Below are 22,208 nucleotides of genomic sequence, written 5' to 3'. Positions count from 1 at the left end.
GAGATCCTTGTTCCTGAACAGATTTTGGCACATAATGATACGAAGAAAGGTAAAGTCTGAAGGCGGTTCTTGGTTAAGTTCAAGAACTTTCCTGCATTTGATGCGAAGTGGATGGAGGAGGAGGACCTAGCAGATACTCCTCGGATTGTGAAACTTTACCTCGATGTTTTGGTTTAGCATAGTCTACTCCAAATGGAACCCAGAATTCAGCTTGGCCGAAGATCTGGTGCAGTGGGATGCACAAGAGGGGAGTTACTCCACTCCTTTGTCAACAGATGCCTCGATTTTGATACTAAAGTCACTGATGTCTCTTTGAGCTTCAGGGATATTGAGAGCTGACAGTATTCTGCTGGATGACTTTATGAAATGGAATTCCTGATTATGATACTGATTTGTTTTTGAATTCTTGTGAGTGCAGGAACTGATAGCCGAAATGACTGCAGCATTTTGGTCTACTTGATCTCGAATAGACATGGTTGCAATAGGGGTTAGTCAATCGGACATCGATGAGGTCCCGATTGGACCTAGATGTGATTGCTAGCTACATTGCCGATAACTCATGGTCTAAGATCCGAATGAATGTTGAATGTCATGTGATGTCCTGTGATGTCGTGTGATGTGATTGTCGATTTTGTACATGTGCTAGATGTGTGTTCCTAGTACGAAGGTACTAACAGTCAGTGTCTGCTAAGACAATTTATGGCTTTTGTCGGTTTTGCAGGCGTAATCGCGGTCGATTACAATGCTTTCAAGAGGGGGGTATGTCACAAAGTGATGACGTGGCGGACAGCAGAAACCCTAATTTCTGCCAGAAACCCTAATTTCCGGAAATCGCGGAGGCGGATTATTTTTTTATTTTTTTTTAAAATTTTTTTTTGGAAAATGATGAGCAACGCGAATTTTGCTTTTGCTTTTTTTTATAAAAAAAAGAGAAAAGATTCTCTAAGAGAGAGAGAGAACTGATGCTTTTGATTTTAAAAGCTTTTGGGGCTCTGCTTTTGGGCATCCCTTGTAACCTTTAAATTAGTGGTGAGGGCCTCACTTCTTAGAGCATCTGGACGCAGAGTCTGAGAGTGAAACCCTAACCGCTCTCTTGTACTTTGATGATTGATTAATATAAAAAGAAATACCGAAAGGGGCGCCAGTCTTTGGGGCCAATATCTCTAGGCACGGAACTCCGCCGGGCCAGTGCAAATCTATTGTGATCTGTGAATTGTTTTGAAGTGGTTATTTGGTGCTGTCGCGGTTGATTCTTGACTTGGAGTGTCCAAGTCTGTTACATTATCTCCTGCCTTTCCTGCATCCACAGCACGCAAGAAATATGTACCAAGACAAGAAGACACAAGTATGTTAATGAGGTGTCGCGTGCGTACATCACTCCATCCATGCACCATCAGAGATGATGGTGCATCCAAATTGCTGCCATCCAGCCTTAACATGCACCAACGCCTTATCTATCAAGGCCTTCTGCTCCTCCAGTGCTGTGGTGTGCATCTTTTTGTAATCGAGGCCATACCATGTATCTGTGGCACCAGCACCTACCTGGGCAATGGACCTCACCATCCTCTTCCATTGTTCAGTCTTCAAGACATTGAAACTGATATTGCACTCAATGAGAGTACGAGCAATCTCCATCTCAGCCACTTTCTGACGCTCTTTTACCCAAGACACAGAATGCACACGTGAAGGCAAGGTGGTCTGCCTACGCACATGCACATCACCAACCTCCTCATTCTCCTCTTCCTGCATGATACGAGCCCTCTTCCTGTTTCCAATTTGCTGAGACCCTGAGCTCTCCTCCACCTATGTAGAAGAGTCACCAAGCTTTCCAAGAAGAGCGTCTTGCAAACGGTCTTTTGTTTGTTGTGCCACTTTTCCTTTGTCTGTTGTTGCAAATGAAGGGAATTTCTCAGCAATCAATGCTTCCCGCACACCTGGAGGTACCTTCTTGCACTTGCCACAATTATTTGTGCAATTGATGCCAGTTAGATGCATCATAACTCGAGTGATTGTACTCGACAGCGTGAAACCACAGTACTTGCATGACCACTTGCGACAACCTGATCCAGCCTGCCCAAGAGTATTCACAACTTCAATTACATTGGTGTGCTCTTTCCACAAAGGGTTCGTAGGTTTCGGCATGATGAAAACAGCCTGCTGAAAACATGCAAATAATGGGTCACAGGTGAGAGTTGAGACTGGTGTATTCTCTCGCAGAGAGAGAGAGAGAGAGAGAGAGAGAGAGAGAGAGAGAGAGAGAGAGAGGGGGAGAGAGAGTTGGGGGGGGGTACCTGGTTCTGCACAGTGTTTTGCACTTTCTCTGTAACGCTTTGCAGCGGCAGTGTGCAGCGAAAATGACACGCAAAACGAATCCCAGATAGCCTAAAAGGGCTTTATTATTATTATTTTTTTAAAGCACCGTACTGTACGATCCGTACGCGTACTGTACGGATCAGTACGGACGTACCGTACAGTACGGATCAATACGTACGTGTTGGTACAACCCTGATACCGGTCCTACAAAAGAGCAAACAGAGTTAAGAGTTATTGGAATTTATTTGAGTTATTTTCGGCCTCCAACTCTGGACTTATTAGCCACTCCCACCCTTACTTCATCACGCATCGGGCGCGCTCCCGTGTTCACCGCTCATGTCTTACAGGGCATAAGCCATAAAGATCACTTGCAAGAGAAGGATCCAAGATTTGTTTTGAGTCACTGTTTTTCTCAAAAGTAGTGCCATGCAGATGTTGATGTCTACAGTTACCAAGCGGCACACTCCAAGGACTTGGCAAGCCTTCAAGAAAATGTTTGCCCGAAGTTATATGGTTTTTGACATCTTCCTTCGCAGTGCAACTTCTGGCAGAGTGGGGTATCTTGAAATGATTGCCATGGAAACCCTAGCAGATTATAACTTAAAATTTCTCGACATCTCTCAGTATATGTCTCTTCACGGGCAAATGCCCTTGGAGGTCCAGTGCGATTGCTATCTTGGGACTACCATCGCCGCCAAAGAAACATTGTCTGTCCAAGAGCTGATGGACCATGCTGTGCTCGGCTACAACCTTATGGAATGAAGCTAACCCTAATTTTTGGTGCAGGTTTCAAGATATAAAGTGAATCGACTTTTCGAGCTCGGCTGATGTCAAGATTGCTTTTTAAGTTTGAGATTTGTTTGAATTTGTTTTGTTTGAAATTTGTTTGAAATGGATGGTATCTGTTTTGAACCTGTCTTGGTGCCAATTTGAACTGTTTGACTCTGATTTTAATACTGGTTTCATTGATTGGTGATTTTACTCCCGGGTAGAGAAGTGAGAAATATTGTTTTGGTATTGTTTGAACCTCGGAACGACGCAGGCCGATGCCTGGGGAGCGTTTCTTTGTATGTTTGAAAACCTCGGAACGACGCAAGCCAATGTCTGGGGAGCATTGCGTTGTATGCTAGAAAACCTCCGAAGGACGCAAGTCGATGTCTGGGGAGCGTTTGGTTGTATGCTTGTAAAATAAAGGTTGTTTGACTCCCGGCCCGGACCTGGATGGTTATGCGGGAGGAGTATTAAGAAGTCTAAGCAATGGTTACTCTTAGCACCTCCAAACAACACAGGTTGCGGTCTGGGGGGCGTTTGGTTGTAAAAGGCCTCTATATCTCCCGTCCCGGACTTTTTTAGGTTATACGGGAGGAGTGATGAGGAAGTCGTTGAATATCTCCCGGCCCGGACCTTGTTAGGTTATGCGGGAGGAGTGTTCATCAGCGGCTTTATGTTTCTATGTCTTGTAACATGCATATGTGAGCATTTGTGTTGCATTGTGATGTGCCAACCACTGAATATTCCTAATTGGATGAGATTGCCTGGGTATGTAATTTTAGTGCATCAAGACACCCGTGGAAGATCAGTGTGGTCTAGGTGTGATGGCTAATTTTACTATGCCAGAATATCAAGAGTTCCGATCTGGACGAAAGGAGAAGCCAACTCCTTGATCAAAAGAGCGGAAAGGAGAAGCTAACTCCTTAACAAAACGAGCAAACTGATTGTCCCTCAGAATGACCCTCGGAAATTTTTGAGCTAACTTGAGTTGTTTTGTAGATATGCTATAATCGCGGACGATTACTCTCTTTCAAGAAGGGGAGATGTCACAAATTGCTGACGTTTCAAAGCCCTGAAGAATGGAGCTAACTTACAGATGCCGATGGAGGAGCCTACACCCTAAGAGGAACAAGTAACAAAAGAAGAAGTCCAACCAACTTATGGGGACCTCGTCCGATGGGGCCCCAAGTGACATAAAGGGATTAAAATAAAGCAGGACTCACAGAGACACACACACACACACAAAAATTGATGACGTGGCAGTTGTACGGACGCTTCACATTTTGCGCTGACTGATGACGTGGCAATTGTACGAATTTTCGTAAATTACGCTAGCAGCTTTTTGGCATTGCCTTGGGCCAAAAGCTTTTGAGTTTGAAGGCTTTTCATGTAAAACTGCTTTTGGGGCCTAGGGCCTTTAAATATGAGGCTAGGGCTCATTCTTTGGTATGTTTCCTACTGCTTTTGGGGCCTAGGGCCTTTAAATATGAGGCTAGGGCTCATTCTTTGGTATGTTTCCTGGAGAAGGTGCAGAGTCTGGAGTACCGGCTTGTACTGTGTCGATGCAATGTAAAGTAATACCGAAAGGGGCGCCAAGGTTTGGGGCCAATACTCTCTAGGGTGGAATTCCGCCACTCCGTATCACGTGTCATCTCTCTCTTTCAATTCACATGTTATTGAAGTGCTAAAAGTCTGTTCAGTCTGTGCTTTCCTATTGGCACGTGGTGCCTGTCTTATGAGAGAGAGAGAGAGAGAGAGAGAGAGAGAGAGAGAGAGAGAGAGAGAGAGAGAGAGAGAGAGAGAGAGAGAGAGAGAGAGAAATGAAATGAAATGAAATGTTATATTAACGCCTTCAAAAGGCCCATAATGACCTGTGAGACCCGAAAGTTACAAAGTGGTGGATCTGATACAAAGTCAAGAGTAACAAAATAACCTAACAACAGTACAAAACAAAGATATATACTATGGGGTCCTAAGTTGGTCGATGTGAGTCAAGCAAAAACTAAGCAGAAAAAATGGGCGGCTTGTTGAGATAGTTGAATCACAAGAGATCTAGCATCGATCGTTGGCGAATCTCATCAATTTCCTCCATGGTTAGTAGTCTGACCGGGCGTCGTGCATGCCTAGCCAGTGTGCTCCGAATTTTCTGTCGTAGCCTCTGTCGATGCTGTGTAGTTCTTCGCAGTCGCGGGCGCCTGGATTTCCCCAGTTCAATCGCTCGGTCAATTAGTGTGCCTCTGGTGTGAGACGAGGGGGAGCTGTCCCGTGTCTGCTCTGAAGAAGTCTGTGATCGGTCTTTGAGATTGGCTAGCCTCGCCATTCATCAGGCTATCTCTGTGTCTGCGCAGCTCGAGCAAGAACAAACCCAGACATCTCTGATCTTCGTATCCCATGACTCTTGAGAGTGGTCCAAAACCCTCTCTGAACAAGCAATGGAAGCGGCCTCGTATCTCGTAGTAGACGGGGCAGCGGCATGTATAGTGTAGCTCTGTCTTAGGTTCCATGTTACACAAGGGGCATGTCCTGTCCTCTGCTGGTACTCCGCTGTATCTCCCAGTCTCAATCCGCAACTGGTGAGAAGATGTGCGTAACTGGCCAATAGCACATCGTATCCCATGAGACAAGTGGGTATCCATGTATTTGGGTCTCGCCACAAAACCATCTTCCGTAAGCTGGAGGAGGTGGTCTCTGTAGAAAGCCATCTTCGTGCCCAATTCCTGTGCTGGTTGTATCCATGTCTTCCTGGTGTCTAGCTGGGTCAGGTCTTGGCGGATGAGCTTGGTGATCTCTGACTGTGTAAGAGTGAGAGATGGTGCATCCAATGAGTAATGGAATGGTGGCAACCTGTCTATGCTGAACCCATGTGCCTGAAACCATGATGTCATCTCCCCATACCAGCATGTTGTATCTCCTTGTATGGCTAACTGTCGAGAGGATTCAAGTGCTATGCGAGCATATCTGTCTCTAGGAAGTGCCCATGTGCGGTTTATGAAGGAGACTAATCTGGTGAGCGCCTCCACCACAAGTGGGGGGGCCGCTAGCTCTGCTCGGATAATGGCCCGTGGTACTGATGCCTTGGCTCTAATGAGCCGTGAGATCATAGAGACGAGAGGTTTCTCCATGTTCCCCCATCCGTTTGAGCGACCCGGCCTCCCGTGGTGATCCAGTGAAGGTCCCCATATCTCGGTTCCATAGAGCAATGCTGAAGCCACCAAGGTGTCAAAGAGCTAGAGCTTCGTCCGGGGCTCCTGAAACTGAACCTGCGAACACATCCTCTCCAGTCTACCCAATGCTGCGTGGGCTCTAGTAAGTCTGGTCTCTGCTGCTCTTCTAAGTGAGAATGCGGGTCCGCTAAAAACCACTCCAAGGTAAGTGTAAGCGTCTGTGTACTCCACAGTCTCCTGGCCGTATGTGAATGTAGGTGCTGACCTCCTGATCCACTGTGGGGTGGTATTAAACACCATAACCTTGGTTTTACCCAGGTTGACAAACAAACCACTTTTGTGGGCAAACGTATGCAAAGCATCCAATTGACGTTGCATTCCCTCTGAGATCAACACTATGTCATCAGCATATAACAGAAGTGGAATCCATGTCCCTGCCAACTGAGCACCTTTATCCCCATCGCTGTCAATGTAGTCAGAAACCTCATCCACATACATACCGAAAAGAGTAGGAGAGAGCGGCAGACCTGCTTCACCCCAATAGTGGAGTGAACCGGTGTAGAAAGTCCCTCCGGGGTGCGTACATGCCCTACTACTGATCTGTACAATGCCATGATCCCCCAAATGAGTTCTGTGGGTACTCCCAGTTCCTGTAATCTGCGCATCAGTTTAGCTCTGGGTACCGTGTCGAAAGCTTTGCGGGAAGTCCACAAAGCTACAGTAGATCCGTCTCCCATGAGATCTGCCTTCTTCGATGATGGCCCTGAGTGTTAGGATATGGTCAAGAGTAGAGAAGCCTCTCCTGAATCCTGCCTGCCCAGTTGCACGTATTCCTTCCCTCTCTGCCCATCTACTCAGCTGTTGCTCCAGAATGGATGCATACAACCATGCCAGTGTGTGCCCAATCATAATAGTGCGATAATTCCCAGGCTCCATGGGGTCTCCTGATTTGAAGATAGGTATGATCGTAGATAGGCTCCAAGTGTCCGGTAGGCCCTCACACATGGCCCGGTTAAACATAACCGCTAGAAGCTCTGCTAGTAGGCCTTTGGCATGCATGAAATGCTCAGCGACTAGGCCATCATGATCATATGCTCTCCCAGTCTTCATCCTGTCAATAGCTTTCTTCACCATCTCAGCGGTGAAAAAGACACATGCGTGTGGGCATGGATCGGGGGGGTTGGTGTCACCAGCGTGTGACTACTATCTATCCTTTTTGTTGATTTCTTTCTTATTATCTATTTACTTTCACTTTTTGGAAACACCCCTCGGGAAATCTAACTGCCCTGCATTGCATAGCTAGTGTGGAACTGTACAGAGGGAGTCCAGGCCTGAGGGCAAGAGAGCACTAAGGTTGGACAAGGACTATGGTTAGCCAAGTGGGGTCATTGACTAGCCAAAGTGGAATCCTTTGCTACAGAGGCTACATTTCAGTTCTGGATGTGGCCGCAGTGTACAAAGAGGGTCGGATGACCTAGAAAGATATAATGGCAGCATCTCCTAAAATTTAGGGAACTGCTATTTTGGGACCTGAAAATGTCTTCGCGTCATTACGTGCAGTTTGACATGAGGATCATTTTGTTACTCTGTGGCCAAGTCAACAGAGGCTGCAGGTGAGATATTTTTAGACCCGAGGGTCTAAAGCGGGAAAATGCACAAATGAGTGACACTCGGCACTCTTAGGCCAGTTTACTACTTATAGAGAAGGCAAAAACGTGATTTATAGCTGGGAGGCTCATTTTGCAAGTCTCTGTCACAGGTTAAGAGCTATGGAGTGCTTGCTTTCCCTCTTATGCACAGTGCGGTGCCAGGAGTGATGCCCTGCACGCTACGCACTGCCCTCTCTCTCCCCTTTGGCAGTATGTTATGCCCCTCTAGTGGGCTCTTCATTTGACCAATGTACAGTTGTGTGGGTTCATGCGCGATTGCCGAGGCAAGAGCCTCTTGCACAGGTACTGGATTAGCTAGCGGCTAATCCCCCCGCAGGTACAGGTGAATTCGGAGAGGTTTCACGCCAGAAATCTCGTCCGATTCAAAGGGCAAGTAGCCCTACAGGTGCGGGAGCTCGAGGACTTGCTAGGGATGCGACCGGCACGCGAAACGGAGCCCGAAACAGTGAATTACAGCCTGCTGTGTATTTTTGCAGGTTTAGGGTTTTGGCCCTAAACGGACCCTAATATCCCCAGGAGGTTCGGGGACGCAAGGGGACCGCTGTACAGGCGATCTGGCGTATTTTCAGGGCTGAAAACAGAGAATTCAGCGTGCTGCAGATTCTCGCCAGGTTTTGCAAAGTGCCCGTATGCGTCGGGAAAGTCAGTCAATGCGTGGGAATACTGACCGTGAAGGGTTCTAGTACAGTTATGCTGCCGAAATCGGGCTGGAACAGTGGAAATTCAGCCGAGTTTGTGCGGGGCAGCTTGTAGGAACCACAGCGTTTATTCCCTCTTTTGAACAATAAAGAAATACCGAAAGGGGCGCCTAAGTTAGGGGCCAATCTGGTGTCTGTCTACTCATACAGGTGCAATCTAGCAGCCTGTATCCCTCTCCCCTTTGTTGTGTCTTGAAAGTACAGGTAAAATAGACGACTAATAATGGGTGAAAGCTAAATCAAGGTTTAAAGTAAAGTCTACCGCCCTTTTCGGATTGAACAGGCCGGTTTCATGGTTCCATCGACGGGATTAAATCACTTTTTTCCATAGAAGTGAGCCTTGGTCAGTTTTGGGCTTGAAGACACAGGGGATCATAGACGAGACACAGGGAATTGTAATTATGGCTGACAGACCAGATGATGTGACTGAAGAGGTTTCCTCTTCACAGGGTCAACAGACACATGAAGTGGGTGAGTCCTCAAGACCACCACAGACTGATGATGATATATTCAGGACCCAGTTGGCTACTGCTGTGGTTATGTTCACACAAGTAATGCAGAACCCAAGGTTTTTAGCCTTTCTGCAACCTCCTGTTCCGTCTCAGCAAGTTGGGTCACTGGATCATATTCAAAAGCCTGTTAAGGCTCGAACACAGGTGATTCATACCGCACAGTCAATGGAAACACCTGTACACTTGACGGAGAACATGCAGTCTCCACAACGTATGCCTAAGGTGCAAGAACAGGTGGCTGAGATGCCAGTTTTTCAAGCTGTACCAATTCAGCCCGCCACCTTTCAGCAGCCTATAGCTGGTTCTAATGGGCAGGGAAGCAACTTACAGGCTATGCAACAGGTCTTCCCACCACCTTCAGTACACCCTGGCTATTTTGGAGGTGGATCGGTATTTCAGAGCATGGCTGGTCATGCACCTGGAAATCAGTTTTATACGCCAGGAACAGTGTTTGCGGGTGCTCAAACGATGATGCCTAACCCCATGTACAGTGTCATGGGTATGCAACCAGGGTTTCAAAGCACTCAGGGACAATTTGGGATGCCACAAGCAAATTTTGGCATGGCTGGAATTACAAATCAGCAGCCAAATATGGCATTTCCAGGTCAAGTTAATAGCGGCCAAGGAACACAGATGAACCTTAATAGTGTTCCCATGTTTCAGTCACTTCCATATGACAATTTAACGCCGCTGGAGAGGCCAACTCCGTACAAAGAAGGTGGCAAAGGAGTGTCATTCACGACCTTTACAGGGTTTGATGACAGGAAGAAGGCTCTTTCATTCCTCCAGCAGTTTGACAAGGCCTATGCAGGGGGAAACTTTACAGAGGCTTCAAAGGTCCGCAAGGCAGCCACTTTCTTGACAGGGAATGCGGGACAATGGTGGACAACTTTATTGCTTCAAGGGCAAGCTCCGTCCACATGGATTTACTTCAAGCAGATTTTTGCAGCAGCATGGTTATCTGATGATTTCGAAGCAGATGTCATGACAGAATGGCACCAGCTTAATGCTGCCACTTGCAGAAATCTGGATGATTACAATCGGAAGTTTTGGAAAGCTCTACTTCCAGTAACTTCCTATAGATTTGTGCCATTGACAGAACAGATAGAAAAATACTGTTGTGGCCTACCCAAAGGATTGAGAAAATACTGCACAAAGACCAAAGTCACTACTTTGACGCAGCTCATCGAGGTAGCAAACACTGGCAATGGTTTGCTCAAGGGAGAAGATTGTGAATTTAACACTGGCGTCAAGGCAGGATCAGGCAAGAAAAATTCACCCAAGAAGCACGTTCCCAATGAGGCTCCTAAAGGGACTCAGGAGTCGGCCAACGCAGGGAAAGACAAAGCTACGGCTGAATCAGAAAAAGGACCCGCAAAGAAATGGAAAAGACGTTTTCCTCGCAAGTCAGAAGAGCAAAAGAAGGTCCTGAGGACAGAGAACAAATGCTTTATATGTGAGCAGCCTGGCCACATTGCTTACAACTGTCCTACAAAGAAAAGGCCAGCTGATTCTGAAGACAAGGAGGACAGGAAGGGAAAGAAGCCCATGGCTGGTCTAGTGCCAGATATGGTGGGCGACAAGCCAAATTCAGATGCAAGTGAGCTTTGCAGAGCATGGGGAAAGGTTAGGGATCAAACAGTGCTTATCTTCTTTGATCCAGGTGCCAAAGCCAACTTTATTTCCCCAGAATTGGCTTCAAAGTTGGGAATCAGACCTGAAGAGATGGGGTATACAGCAGAGGCAGGTTTGGCATGTCCTGGCCATACAGAGGCTGTGACACCCATCATTGGAAAGTTGCGTCTACATATCCAGTCCTATGTAGATGCTGAAGAATTTTACATCATGCCACTGGACGGATGTGATGTGTTGTTAGGTATTCCTTGGTTATTTCGTGTACAGGGAATCATGGATGCCTACAACAAAAAGATCACTGTACAGAGCAGGGGAAAGACTCACATTCTGGATGTAAAGCTTAAAGGGGAGTCTATTCCTACTGTATCAGCTTCTGCTATTACTTCTGTAATGAAAAAGCATCTTTCTGCGTACTTGGTTTTTGCACGTGAAGTATCAGATTGTGATGAATCAAATTTATCTATGCTAGATAAAGAAAGGTCAATGTTTTTACAACAGTATAGTGACTGTTTTTCCGATTCATTACCGTCTCAATTACCGCCAAAGAGACCCGAGGACCATGCGATAGATTTGGTGCCAGGCTGTAGCCCACCAAATAAGCCTCCGTACAGGGTTAGTGCGGCTCAGCAGAAAGAGATAATGGCCCAAGTACAGGAGCTGTTAGAAAAGGGGCTGATTCAGCCCAGTTCATCTCCATTTTGTTCTCCAGTATTGTTGGTGCAGAAAAAAGATGGCTCATGGCGTATGTGCATCGACTACCGTGCACTGAACAAGAATACCATCAAGAATAGGTTCCCTATACCTAGAATTGATGATATTATGGACAAATTAGAAGGAGCAGCTATGTTTAGCAGGATAGATCTAAAGAGTGGGTATCATCAGATCCGCATTAGATCAGAGGATGTGCACAAGACTGCTTTTAGAACAACGTTTGGCCTTTACGAATTTTTAGTGATGCCCTTTGGTCTCACAAATGCTCCTGCTACGTTTAATAGGATGATGGACAGAATTTTCCGTCCACACCAGCAGTTTGTTGGTACGTTCTTTGATGACATGATAGTCTATTCAAAGAATGAAGAGGAGCATAGGCATCACTTGGCCATTGTGTTCAAAGAGCTACGCAGTCATAGGTTGCTCATCAATGCAAAGAAAAGTGAATTTTTTCTGCAAGAGATCCACTTTCTAGGACACATTGTCTCAAAGGATGGTGTCAGAATGGATCCTGCAAAAGTTGAAGCGATCAAGTCATGGCCAAATTTGAAGACGGTGCATGATGTCCGAAGCTTCTTGGGACTATGCTCCTATTACAGAAGGTTTATCCGAAATTTTGCTGAGATTGCTTCACCTTTACATGCTCTTCAAAAGAAGGCAGTCACCTTTAGATGGACACAAAAAGAGATTTCAGCTTTTAATCTCTTAAAGGAAAAGATGACTTCGGATCCAGTCATTGTGTTGCCAGATCTTAGGAAGTCATTTGTGGTCCAGTGTGATGCCTGCGGTAGTAGCATTGGTGCTGTGCTAATGCAAGATGGCAGGGTAGTAGCCTATGAGAGCAGAATTTTGCAAGGGCCAGAGATGACCATGCAGGTCTATGAGAAAGAGTTACTGGCTGTGATTCATGCGCTCTTAAGTTGGAAACACTACCTGCTAGGTGCAGATTTCGTTGTCCAAACGGACCATCAGACCTTGCGATACTTCTTGACACAGACAAAGTTATCTGAAAAGCATATGCGATGGGCAAATATCTTGTCCATGTTCCATTTTCAGATTGTGCATGTGGAAGGCAAGAAGAACGTTGTGGCTGATGCCTTGTCAAGGAAGCCACAAATTTCAGCTGTGTCGATTCCTTATCATCATGAACTTGATGATATGAGAGAACAGTATGCAAATGATGAAGATTTTGCAAGGGTCTTCGAGCAACTAATGGATGGACAACATCATGAACACTATCTTCTTAAAGATGGGTTCATGATGATGCATGGCAGATTGTGTGTCACAAAGCCATTGCGACGCAAAGTTATGGAAGAGAGTCATGTCCCACCGTATGCAGGGCATCGTGGTATCGATGCTACAGTTAAAGCGGTAGAGACATTCTTCTATTGGCCTACATTGAGAAGGGATGTGGATGCCTTTGTGCGAGAATGCCTAATATGCCAAAAGGTCAAGTTTGACAGGCAAAAGGCACCAGGGTTATTGCAACCACTACCTATTCCAGATAAACCATGGGAAAGTATTGCTATGGATTTTATCTTTGATCTTCCAAGAACGCAGACAGGAAATGATGGTATTTGGACCATTATTTGCAGATTCAGCAAACAGGCTCATTTTATTCCTGTCAGGAAGAAGATAAAGCCAGATCAGATGGCACGCTTGTTTATGAGCAATATTTTCAAGTATCATGGCATGCCACAGTCGATTATTAGCGACCGTGATCCACGCATGACTAGTTTGTTCTGGAAAGGCTTGTTTGAGAATATGGGTACCACGCTCAAATTCTCTTCGTCATTTCATCCTCAAACAGATGGGCAGTCGGAAGAGGCAAATTCTACTGTCCTAGATCTGCTGAAGTGCTATGTGTCAGAGCATAAAGGAAGGTGGGAGCAGTATTTGCCATTGGTGGAGTATGCATACAATAATACAGTGCATTCATCGACTGGCAAGGCACCTTTTGAGATAGTTGAAGGTGGCAAGAAAGTTCCTCCCATACTGCATACAAAGGACAAGATATTTGAAGCAGATAAGTATGTTCAAGACATGGATGAAATGTACAAGAAGGTCAAAGTGGCCTTAGAAAGGACTCAGGCAAAGCAAAAGAAAGCAGCTGATCGTCACCGTCGTGAAGTGGTATATTCACTTGGTGATTGGGTGCTTCTACGGTTTGAAAAGGCAAGGTTAAAGAAGATGAAGGGCAAGGAAAGACTCTTTCCAAAGCTCAGCATGCGTTACTATGGGCCTTTTCAAGTATGCGACATAATCAGTGATGTTGCATATAGGCTGAAATTGCCTGACAGTTGGAAGATTCACAATGCGTTTCATGTGAGTCTTCTCAGACCCTATGTGGGTGATGTGCCAGAAGATATGCCAGCTGAAGATCAGCCGGAAGTCGAGGAACTTGACGAGATCTTGGTCCCTGAACAGATTTTGGCACACAAAGAAAGGAAAGTGAAAGGCAAGGTTGCTAGGCGTTACTTGGTAAAGTTCAGAAACTATCCACCAATGGATGCTAAGTGGATGGAAGAAGGTGAACTTGCAGAGTCACCAACTGTGTTATCACTTTACCTGGAAGCCTTCGATTTGCAACCTACCTTGACCCCTTGAGTTTCAAAGCTAAATGGATTGTCAGTGTGACAATGGCTTCTGAAACAAATGATGTACATGGTATTTAAAGTGAGCTCAAATGAAATACCTGTTACATGAATGTTAGAGCTGTACAGATTGTCAGTTTGGCAATTGCTCTTATGGAATGTCCAAAAGTTTGGTTAGTGCTATAGAAGTGAGTATTTCTTGTCAGTTTGTCAAGGATACAGTGATTACTTCTATTGAAGAGTACATGTGTAACTGCATTCTTAAACTGTCGGTTTGGGTATGCTCGAAAGTGTTACGGGATCCAACGTGTACTATAAGACAGTGGCAAAATGTGCAGCTACCATTTTGTCATTGGAAAGTTAGTGACTCAACGCAATGGCAGAGTGCGAAGCTACCACTATGTCATTGGGACAGGGTTCACACGCAGGCAATACATGAGTCGACGAGGTGTTGAATACACCAGGGTTGACAATGAGCATGTATGTGTCATACATGTGTCGACAGGTGTTGAATACATCAGTGTTGACAGTAAGCATGTACGACATAGATGCAAACGAGGACGTTTGAGATTTCAAGAGGGGGGTATGTCACCAGCGTGTGACTACTATCTATCCTTTTTGTTGATTTCTTTCTTATTATCTATTTACTTTCACTTTTTGGAAACACCCCTCGGGAAATCTAACTGCCCTGCATTGCATAGCTAGTGTGGAACTGTACAGAGGGAGTCCAGGCCTGAGGGCAAGAGAGCACTAAGGTTGGACAAGGACTATGGTTAGCCAAGTGGGGTCATTGACTAGCCAAAGTGGAATCCTTTGCTACAGAGGCTACATTTCAGTTCTGGATGTGGCCGCAGTGTACAAAGAGGGTCGGATGACCTAGAAAGATATAATGGCAGCATCTCCTAAAATTTAGGGAACTGCTATTTTGGGACCTGAAAATGTCTTCGCGTCATTACGTGCAGTTTGACATGAGGATCATTTTGTTACTCTGTGGCCAAGTCAACAGAGGCTGCAGGTGAGATATTTTTAGACCCGAGGGTCTAAAGCGGGAAAATGCACAAATGAGTGACACTTGGCACTCTTAGGCCAGTTTACTACTTATAGAGAAGGCAAAAACGTGATTTATAGCTGGGAGGCTCATTTTGCAAGTCTCTGTCACAGGTTAAGAGCTATGGAGTGCTTGCTTTCCCTCTTATGCACAGTGCGGTGCCAGGAGTGATGCCCTGCACGCTACGCACTGCCCTCTCTCTCCCCTTTGGCAGTATGTTATGCCCCTCTAGTGGGCTCTTCATTTGACCAATGTACAGTTGTGTGGGTTCATGCGCGATTGCCGAGGCAAGAGCCTCTTGCACAGGTACTGGATTAGCTAGCGGCTAATCCCCCCGCAGGTACAGGTGAATTCGGAGAGGTTTCACGCCAGAAATCTCGTCCGATTCAAAGGGCAAGTAGCCCTACAGGTGCGGGAGCTCGAGGACTTGCTAGGGATGCGACCGGCACGCGAAACGGAGCCCGAAACAGTGAATTACAGCCTGCTGTGTATTTTTGCAGGTTTAGGGTTTTGGCCCTAAACGGACCCTAATATCCCCAGGAGGTTCGGGGACGCAAGGGGACCGCTGTACAGGCGATCTGGCGTATTTTCAGGGCTGAAAACAGAGAATTCAGCGTGCTGCAGATTCTCGCCAGGTTTTGCAAAGTGCCCGTATGCGTCGGGAAAGTCAGTCAATGCGTGGGAATACTGACCGTGAAGGGTTCTAGTACAGTTATGCTACCGAAATCGGGCTGGAACAGTGGAAATTCAGCCGAGTTTGTGCGGGGCAGCTTGTAGGAACCACAGCGTTTATTCCCTCTTTTGAACAATAAAGAAATACCGAAAGGGGCGCCTAAGTTAGGGGCCAATCTGGTGTCTGTCTACTCATACAGGTGCAATCTAGCAGCCTGTATCCCTCTCCCCTTTGTTGTGTCTTGAAAGTACAGGTAAAATAGACGACTAATAATGGGTGAAAGCTAAATCAAGGTTTAAAGTAAAGTCTACCGCCCTTTTCGGATTGAACAGGCCGGTTTCAGTTGGGGAGGGGCGGCTGTCCAGGTACTGTGTACATAGATGATGCGTACTGCCCCCAGGTCTCTGTGGAGGAAATAGCGGGGGGGGGGGGGGGGGACTGCTCATGAAAGAGCCGCCACGCCTCACGCGAGTCCCGACTCAAGAATAGCTGATATAGATCTTGCTCGAGTCGAGCCAAAAAAGCCCTCTTCTTCCGCCGCACAGGCGTCGGAAGTCAATCTGTGACTGTCTGTGAGTGACGTCCCCCAATAGCACCTCTCTCTAAAGTCTGGCTCTAGTCTGGCAGCACTCCTCATTGTACCAGCTGTTCTGAGGCATGCTCCCTGATCGGCGGCTCTGCTCAGGCTGGGTGTGTGGGTATGCTTCTGCTGTTGCCTCATGTAATGTCTGTGTCAGTATAGTAGTTAGCTCCTCCAGAGGTCGCCCCGGGTCCTCAGTACATAGGCGTCTGTAGATTCCGTCCATGTATACAGAATCCGTCTCCCGTGTGAATGTGTAGCGAGTAGGGGCTGCTACTCGTGGCCTGTGTGCTACACTGAACTGGAAGGAGATGGTCATCGACACCAGAGCATGATCCACTGCCATCCCAACCGGTCTAGGCTCAACTGTGAGGTCCTGGATGCTAGAGATGAGATTTGGCTGTGCCATGACATAGTCCACTGTGCTCGCTCCATGTCTGTGTGGGAAGCATGTAAAACCTCCCGCAGCAGGAAATCTCTGTAGGCCGTTCAAGATGGCCAATCCATGTGCAGTGCCCATGTCTATCAGGTGTCGCCCATACTGAGTATATTCCACATCGTGTGATAGTCTGGAAAGGCCCGTCTCTACAACATCTAGCTCTCTTAGCGTCTCCTCTGAAGTATCATAAAACACTGCCTGGTGATGGGCAGTCCTAGCATTGAAGTCCCCTAGGATGATAATGTCACCGTCCCTAGAGAACTCCCATATGTCATCATCCAAAATAGAGAAAGGGGACTGTCCTCTGGGTGATGCATAAACTGATGTACTCGGGGGAAAGTAGCAAATAGCTAGATAGAGGTATCTGCGTGTCTCTGCTTTCAGTCTCACCCACATGTACCTAGCCTGCTCGTCCCTGCGGGCTATATGTATCAGTGGCTTCAGATCCTCTCTAAATAACACTGCCACTCCCCCCGAGCCTCGTCCTCTATGCTCTGAGCGTGTCTCCTATCTGTAGGCTGTCTCCCACCTGTATCCACTGATGTGAGGCATGGATTGCCCAGGGGCCTGGTGTGTCTCAGAGTAAAAGATGATGTCTCTTCCAGTAAAGCTATCCTCAAAGGCACCCACATCAAGACGCATAGATCCATTGCAGTTCCAGGCAGCTACTTTGAATGTGGTCCCATAGGTCTCACACCGTCATGTGGAGTGTCGCTCTAGTATTACCACTTTTCCGTCTCAGTAAAAAGCGATCTTGCCTTTTTCCCTTGCCGCTCTAATCTCCGGCATTACTTCTTGCATATGAGCGATCTGCGAGAGGGTGAGATCATCCCCGAGAAAGATGCCAGTCTCTTTAAGAGTTGGTCTTTTCTTCAAGAATGACTTCTTTGCTTCCATGGAGGGAAAACGGAGGATGAGTGCTCTTTCTTTTGAGGTTTCTCCACTGCCTCCATTTTTCTTTATGTTGCCCACTCTCCATGCCCTTGTGTGTGTCGGCTCATGAATCCCCATCATGGTTGTGAGTTCTTTTACTTCTTCGTCCACATTGCCTTTGTCTTTAAGACCGCAAATTCTCACATGTAAAGCGCGCACCCTTCTCCTCTGCTCCTCCTCTAGTGTCTGGTTAATGATGTTGTTGGGTGTGGACGTGGCGTTATCTCCTTGTCTTTTCCTTTCTTGGCCACCTTGATCCATTTCTCGGCTTCGTCCGCCTTCTGTTGGGTTTTGGTAAGAACATCCACCCAAGAAGTCGTCATTTCTTTGTGCTATTCTTCTCCCTCTTTGATGGCCCGTACTTGTTCCTTGATCGTGTTTATTTCTCCGATTACTGAGGGTTGCAGTTCGCCCTCTTCCAGTGTGTTTCTTGATCGGGCTTCGGCGAGTTCTTTCTTGAGTGACGCAATCTCTGCCTCTTGGGTCGTCACTCGATCTTCCAGCGTGCTTATCTTGCTCTCTTGGATCAGCACACGTCCTTCGAGCATGTTTATTGTGCCCCAGAGATTGCGGTTCATCTTGGTAATGGTCTCCGTCATTTCCTCTTTGCATTGTTGAATGGCATCCTCTAGGGGGTCAGCTTTATCGTTCATCTTCCTCATGCTTGATCGCCGTCCGCAAGGGTGTTAGATGTACGTGTGCACCCACCCTAGCAGCGGGCGCGGAAGTTGGGCGTGTGGGGGAGTCGTCCGCAAGGGAGTCGCTAGATGCACGTGTGCACCCCAGCACCCACGCTAGCAGCGGTCTCGGTGCGAGGCGGTACAGCCCGGGGGAGATAGCGGTAGTTACAGATTGGAGAGAGAGAGAGAGGGGGGGGGGGGAAGTATGGTAGATAGAGTGGGGGGAAGGGGGGCGGGCGAGAAAAAATAAAATAAAATAAAAATAAAAAATAAAAAATTTTGGGACTACCTACGCGTAGAAGAAGGGGGGGACATCCTACGCGTAAGAGAGGGGGGGGGGACAACCTACGCGTAGAGAAAGGTGGGGAGGGACATCCTACGCGTAGGAGAGGTCCGGTGCCATCTCACGCGGGGAGTTGCAGGGCGAGGGGGGGGCGGGCACAGCAGCGCAGAGAGGGGGGACAGCGTGGCGGGGCGAGGGAGGGCAGGGGCAGCTAGCAGGGGTATGTAGCGGGAGCGCGCAGGGCAGCAAGCAGGGGTAGGGAGCGGGAGCGCGCGCAGGGCAGCAAGCAGGAACAGAGAGAGAGAGAGAGAGAGAGAGAGAGAGAGAGAGAGAGAGAGAGAGGAGGAGGAGGAGGAGGAGGAGGAGATTGTTTTAGCGTTGTAGGAAACTATCCCAAGAGACCTTAAAGATTTATCCGATGAGGAAAGTTGAACTCAAGACCTGTTATTCAAGAGGGAAATGGCATAACCAATCTACCACACTTGGGTGATAGAAAGGTTATACCATTTTCCTCTTTTTATTAGCATGCGCACACACACACACACACACACACACACACACACACACACACACACACACACACGAGAAGAAGATTGTTTTAACGTCCTAGGAAACTATCCCAAGAGACCTTAAAGATCTATCTAACGAGGAGAGTTGAACGAGAGAGAGAGAGAGAGAGAGAGAGAGAGAGAGAGAGAGAGAGAGAGAGAGAGAGAGAGAGAGAGAGAGAGAGAGAGATTTTTCTTTCCAGGTGTAATGGTTTTGACGAGTATGTTACATGCTATCCCCACTGCACCTAGTTTTGGTCCGTTCTTGGAGATTGCACCTTGTCGGAGGTAAGTGCTGCCAACAGGCTCATGTAATGCCTACGGGCTTTGTGACTTGGTTACGTGGGTGATATTGGAATGGCTTCATATTTTGTAGGTTACAAAGGTGCTTGTATCTTAGAGAATCGAAGATAAGGAATTCAATGCAAGTCATGAGTTTAATGGAAAAACACAGTACAGATTTTGATGCCAAAGGTGGAGAAAAACTACTTGTTGATGGCAGAACAGAAGGCAAGTCGATTGCTGGTAAGTGTTTTATCCATCAAATTCTATGCTTCAATTTTCTAGTTTCTCAAGTAAAAGCCCATTAAGCTGTAAAGAGGTGGTTAATTCAACAATCATGACAGGACCTTAAACAGGATCCTGGAAAATTGGCAGGGAGTGTTGTTGCACTTGGAAAATTTGATGCTTTGCACATCGGACACCGTGCCCTTGCTATTCAAGCCTCAAGGATGGGCCCTCCTGTCCTCTTATCTTTCACAGGAATGGCTGAGGTTTTGCAGTGGGCAAAAAGGTAAAGAGCTGTTTTGAATGCGGCTAATTGACAGATATCAACATGGTGGAAGCTTGAAAATTTAAGGAATCCTTTAATTATGTAAATTAAGAATATTATTTCTGCTAGGAGCTTTGTTGTCATGTTTATGGCTAGCGTAACTTTTCTCTAGAAATTTCTCCTGATAAGACTGTCAAGGGCATCACTCACCTTAAGTTTTCAGCTGAAAATTTTATTCTTGAAAGCCTTATTTTTGCTTGATTTGTATAATTTGATACTAGACTGATGGTAGGCCTATTGTACAGGCTACCAATAGTTGCTCCTTGTGATCGACAGCGGGTCATGTCTCTCTGGTCCATGGTTTGTGGTGGCAATACCCCTGTGGAGTATCATTTAGAGTTTGCAAAAGTGCGCTCTTTAAGCCCTCATGATTTTGTTGAGAGGCTGGCAAAAGAGCTGCTGGTGAAAGGGGTGGTTGCAGGTATAAATCTGTTGTCTTTTATTTTGACATACATCTTTTTTTACTGAGTTTTTGATGCTCTTTAAGCTATTTGAAAGTTTCAACTCTGCACTCCTTGCACGTGCGATGTCTTACTTGGGAAGGTTGTGTGGGCTCTTGAATGATTGAGGTTTGCAAGCTCTTTCTATAAATTTGGAAGAGAGTAGTTTACAGGGGAGACTTTTTTTCAAATTATGAGGCAGTGCAGCAGAAGGGAAAGAGAGGAAAGGAATTTGGCATTGACATGCTTAAATTTCTGAGGTTTCAAATTGGTTGTTTAGTCATGGAGATTTGAAACGCATGTTTTTCTTGAATATTGTCCGTTGGTACAGCCACATTGATTGGTTAGCATATGGCAGGTGCAAATTATAGGTTTGGTTACAAGGCTGCTGGCGATGCCTCAGATCTTGTACAGCTCTGTGGCAAATTTGGATTGGAAGTGTTTATAGTGGATCCGGTTATGGATGAAAGGATGAAGCTTCATGGAGATGTTGAGTTGGAGACGAACAGTCGAGAAATGGGTCAGGTGTCTTCAACACGGGTTCGGAAAGCTCTAGGTATTGGTGATATGAGGCGTGTAGCTGAGTTGCTTGGGCGAGAGCATCGACTTGTATTGACCGTCGATACCTCTGCAGTAAATAGCACTGTAGTACATGCTCATACGTCAAATGCTCTGAATCAAATGCCTATGGATGGGTTATATAGTGCGAAGATTTGTTGGAGTCATTCTGGGAGCAATGGAATAGATTTGATGACTGGACTAGCGAGAATTGAGAATCAGCAGGTGGTGGTCAATCTTAGTGAAGGAAGCTTTCCAACAGATTTGGCTGGACAGAGGTTATTGTGTTTGGACTTGCAGAGACGCGTTTCTGATTGAGAGCTTCGGCCTTGCCGCTCTGGCCTTCGTGTACTGAAGTTCAGGTATCATTCTATAGTTACTAGCATCACGCACGTATCCCACAATTCTGTTATTGAGTTACATTCCCAATTAGCCCTTGATGGAGAGAATGCTCTCTCGCATTTGATAAGAGAATCTGATCTCCAATGTGGAGGCCATTGCTAGCTCTTCTGTTGGCAAGGCAGTTTCAAAGGTTGAGCTGTGATGCCTGTATTTTTTAAAGGCTAAAGAAGGTTCTTGTAAGGTTACTCAAACCCAAGGTTGTAAATTGGTCTTGTAAGAGCTGTACAAAATGTGCTGTTTTTTTGAAGGGCTTATAGAAGTCAAATGCCCTTAAACAGAGAGTGTGAATGCCTGACAGTGGAACGATGGCTTGATTGTGGTGCAAAAATGCACCAATTTTCTCTTCTTTGTTTACGTATATGGATGAACCCTTTTAAGGAACACTCCACCAAGGGCTTTCTCAGCATGTGGTGCTGCGAATGTGTGCTCTATCCTGAATAAAGTGGAAACCTGTAGTTTTCTGTTTAAATGTCAGCGATTGAGCATCAATGCAGGCTACTTTGCTAGGCTTTGCTAGGAAGACCGGAGGATCGCATTGTGGAAATTTCAGGAGGCTGTGAACAAAAGCATAAGCAAATAGATAAACAAGGCCAAAGGGTTACAGAGCTTTATCCTCTTCCTGTTTTGAGAAGCCCGGCATCACCTTTCAAGAGGCTACTTGAAAGAAAGTAAAAGAGGCTCTGCAGCTTTAATGATTATTGTCAACTTTGGTGTTGAAAGCATA

The 22,208-nt window shown here is 46.4% G+C and overlaps 2 protein-coding genes across 4 annotated transcripts in view; one reads left to right on the top strand and one right to left on the bottom strand.

Moving 5' to 3' along the window:
• The window catches only part of LOC147432231 (FAD synthetase 1, chloroplastic-like), a 51,718-nt gene extending 29,890 nt beyond the window's left edge, over positions 1-21,828 (top strand). For 2 of the 3 annotated variants that reach the window (XM_086491543.1, XM_086491542.1), the window contains exons 2-6: positions 19,456-19,540; positions 19,629-19,777; positions 19,910-20,045; positions 20,330-20,505; positions 20,883-21,828. In XM_086491543.1, the coding sequence (XP_086347669.1) occupies positions 19,461-19,540; positions 19,629-19,777; positions 19,910-20,045; positions 20,330-20,505; positions 20,883-21,400 (1,059 nt within the window). In that variant the 5' untranslated portion in view covers positions 19,456-19,460 and the 3' untranslated portion in view covers positions 21,401-21,828. Of the gene's footprint in view, positions 1-19,455; positions 19,541-19,628; positions 19,778-19,878; positions 20,046-20,329; positions 20,506-20,882 lie in introns of those variants that run through there. The other variant, XM_086491545.1, reaches the window with a different exon arrangement.
• LOC147432232 (uncharacterized) lies at positions 16,249-18,577 on the bottom strand. Its single transcript, XM_086491541.1, has one exon. It carries the CDS (start codon positions 17,202-17,204, stop codon positions 16,392-16,394), a length of 813 nt encoding a protein of 270 aa, XP_086347667.1. The 5' UTR covers positions 17,205-18,577; the 3' UTR covers positions 16,249-16,391.
• Positions 21,829-22,208: the final 380 nt, after the last annotated feature.

This window comes from Adiantum capillus-veneris, chromosome 20 (genome assembly GCF_014529385.1).
Source record: "Adiantum capillus-veneris isolate H3 chromosome 20, ASM1452938v2, whole genome shotgun sequence".
Classification (NCBI taxonomy): domain Eukaryota; kingdom Viridiplantae; phylum Streptophyta; class Polypodiopsida; order Polypodiales; family Pteridaceae; genus Adiantum; species Adiantum capillus-veneris.
The sequence above is the reverse complement of the archived record's forward strand: the minus strand, read 5'-3'. Positions and strand labels throughout refer to the sequence as shown.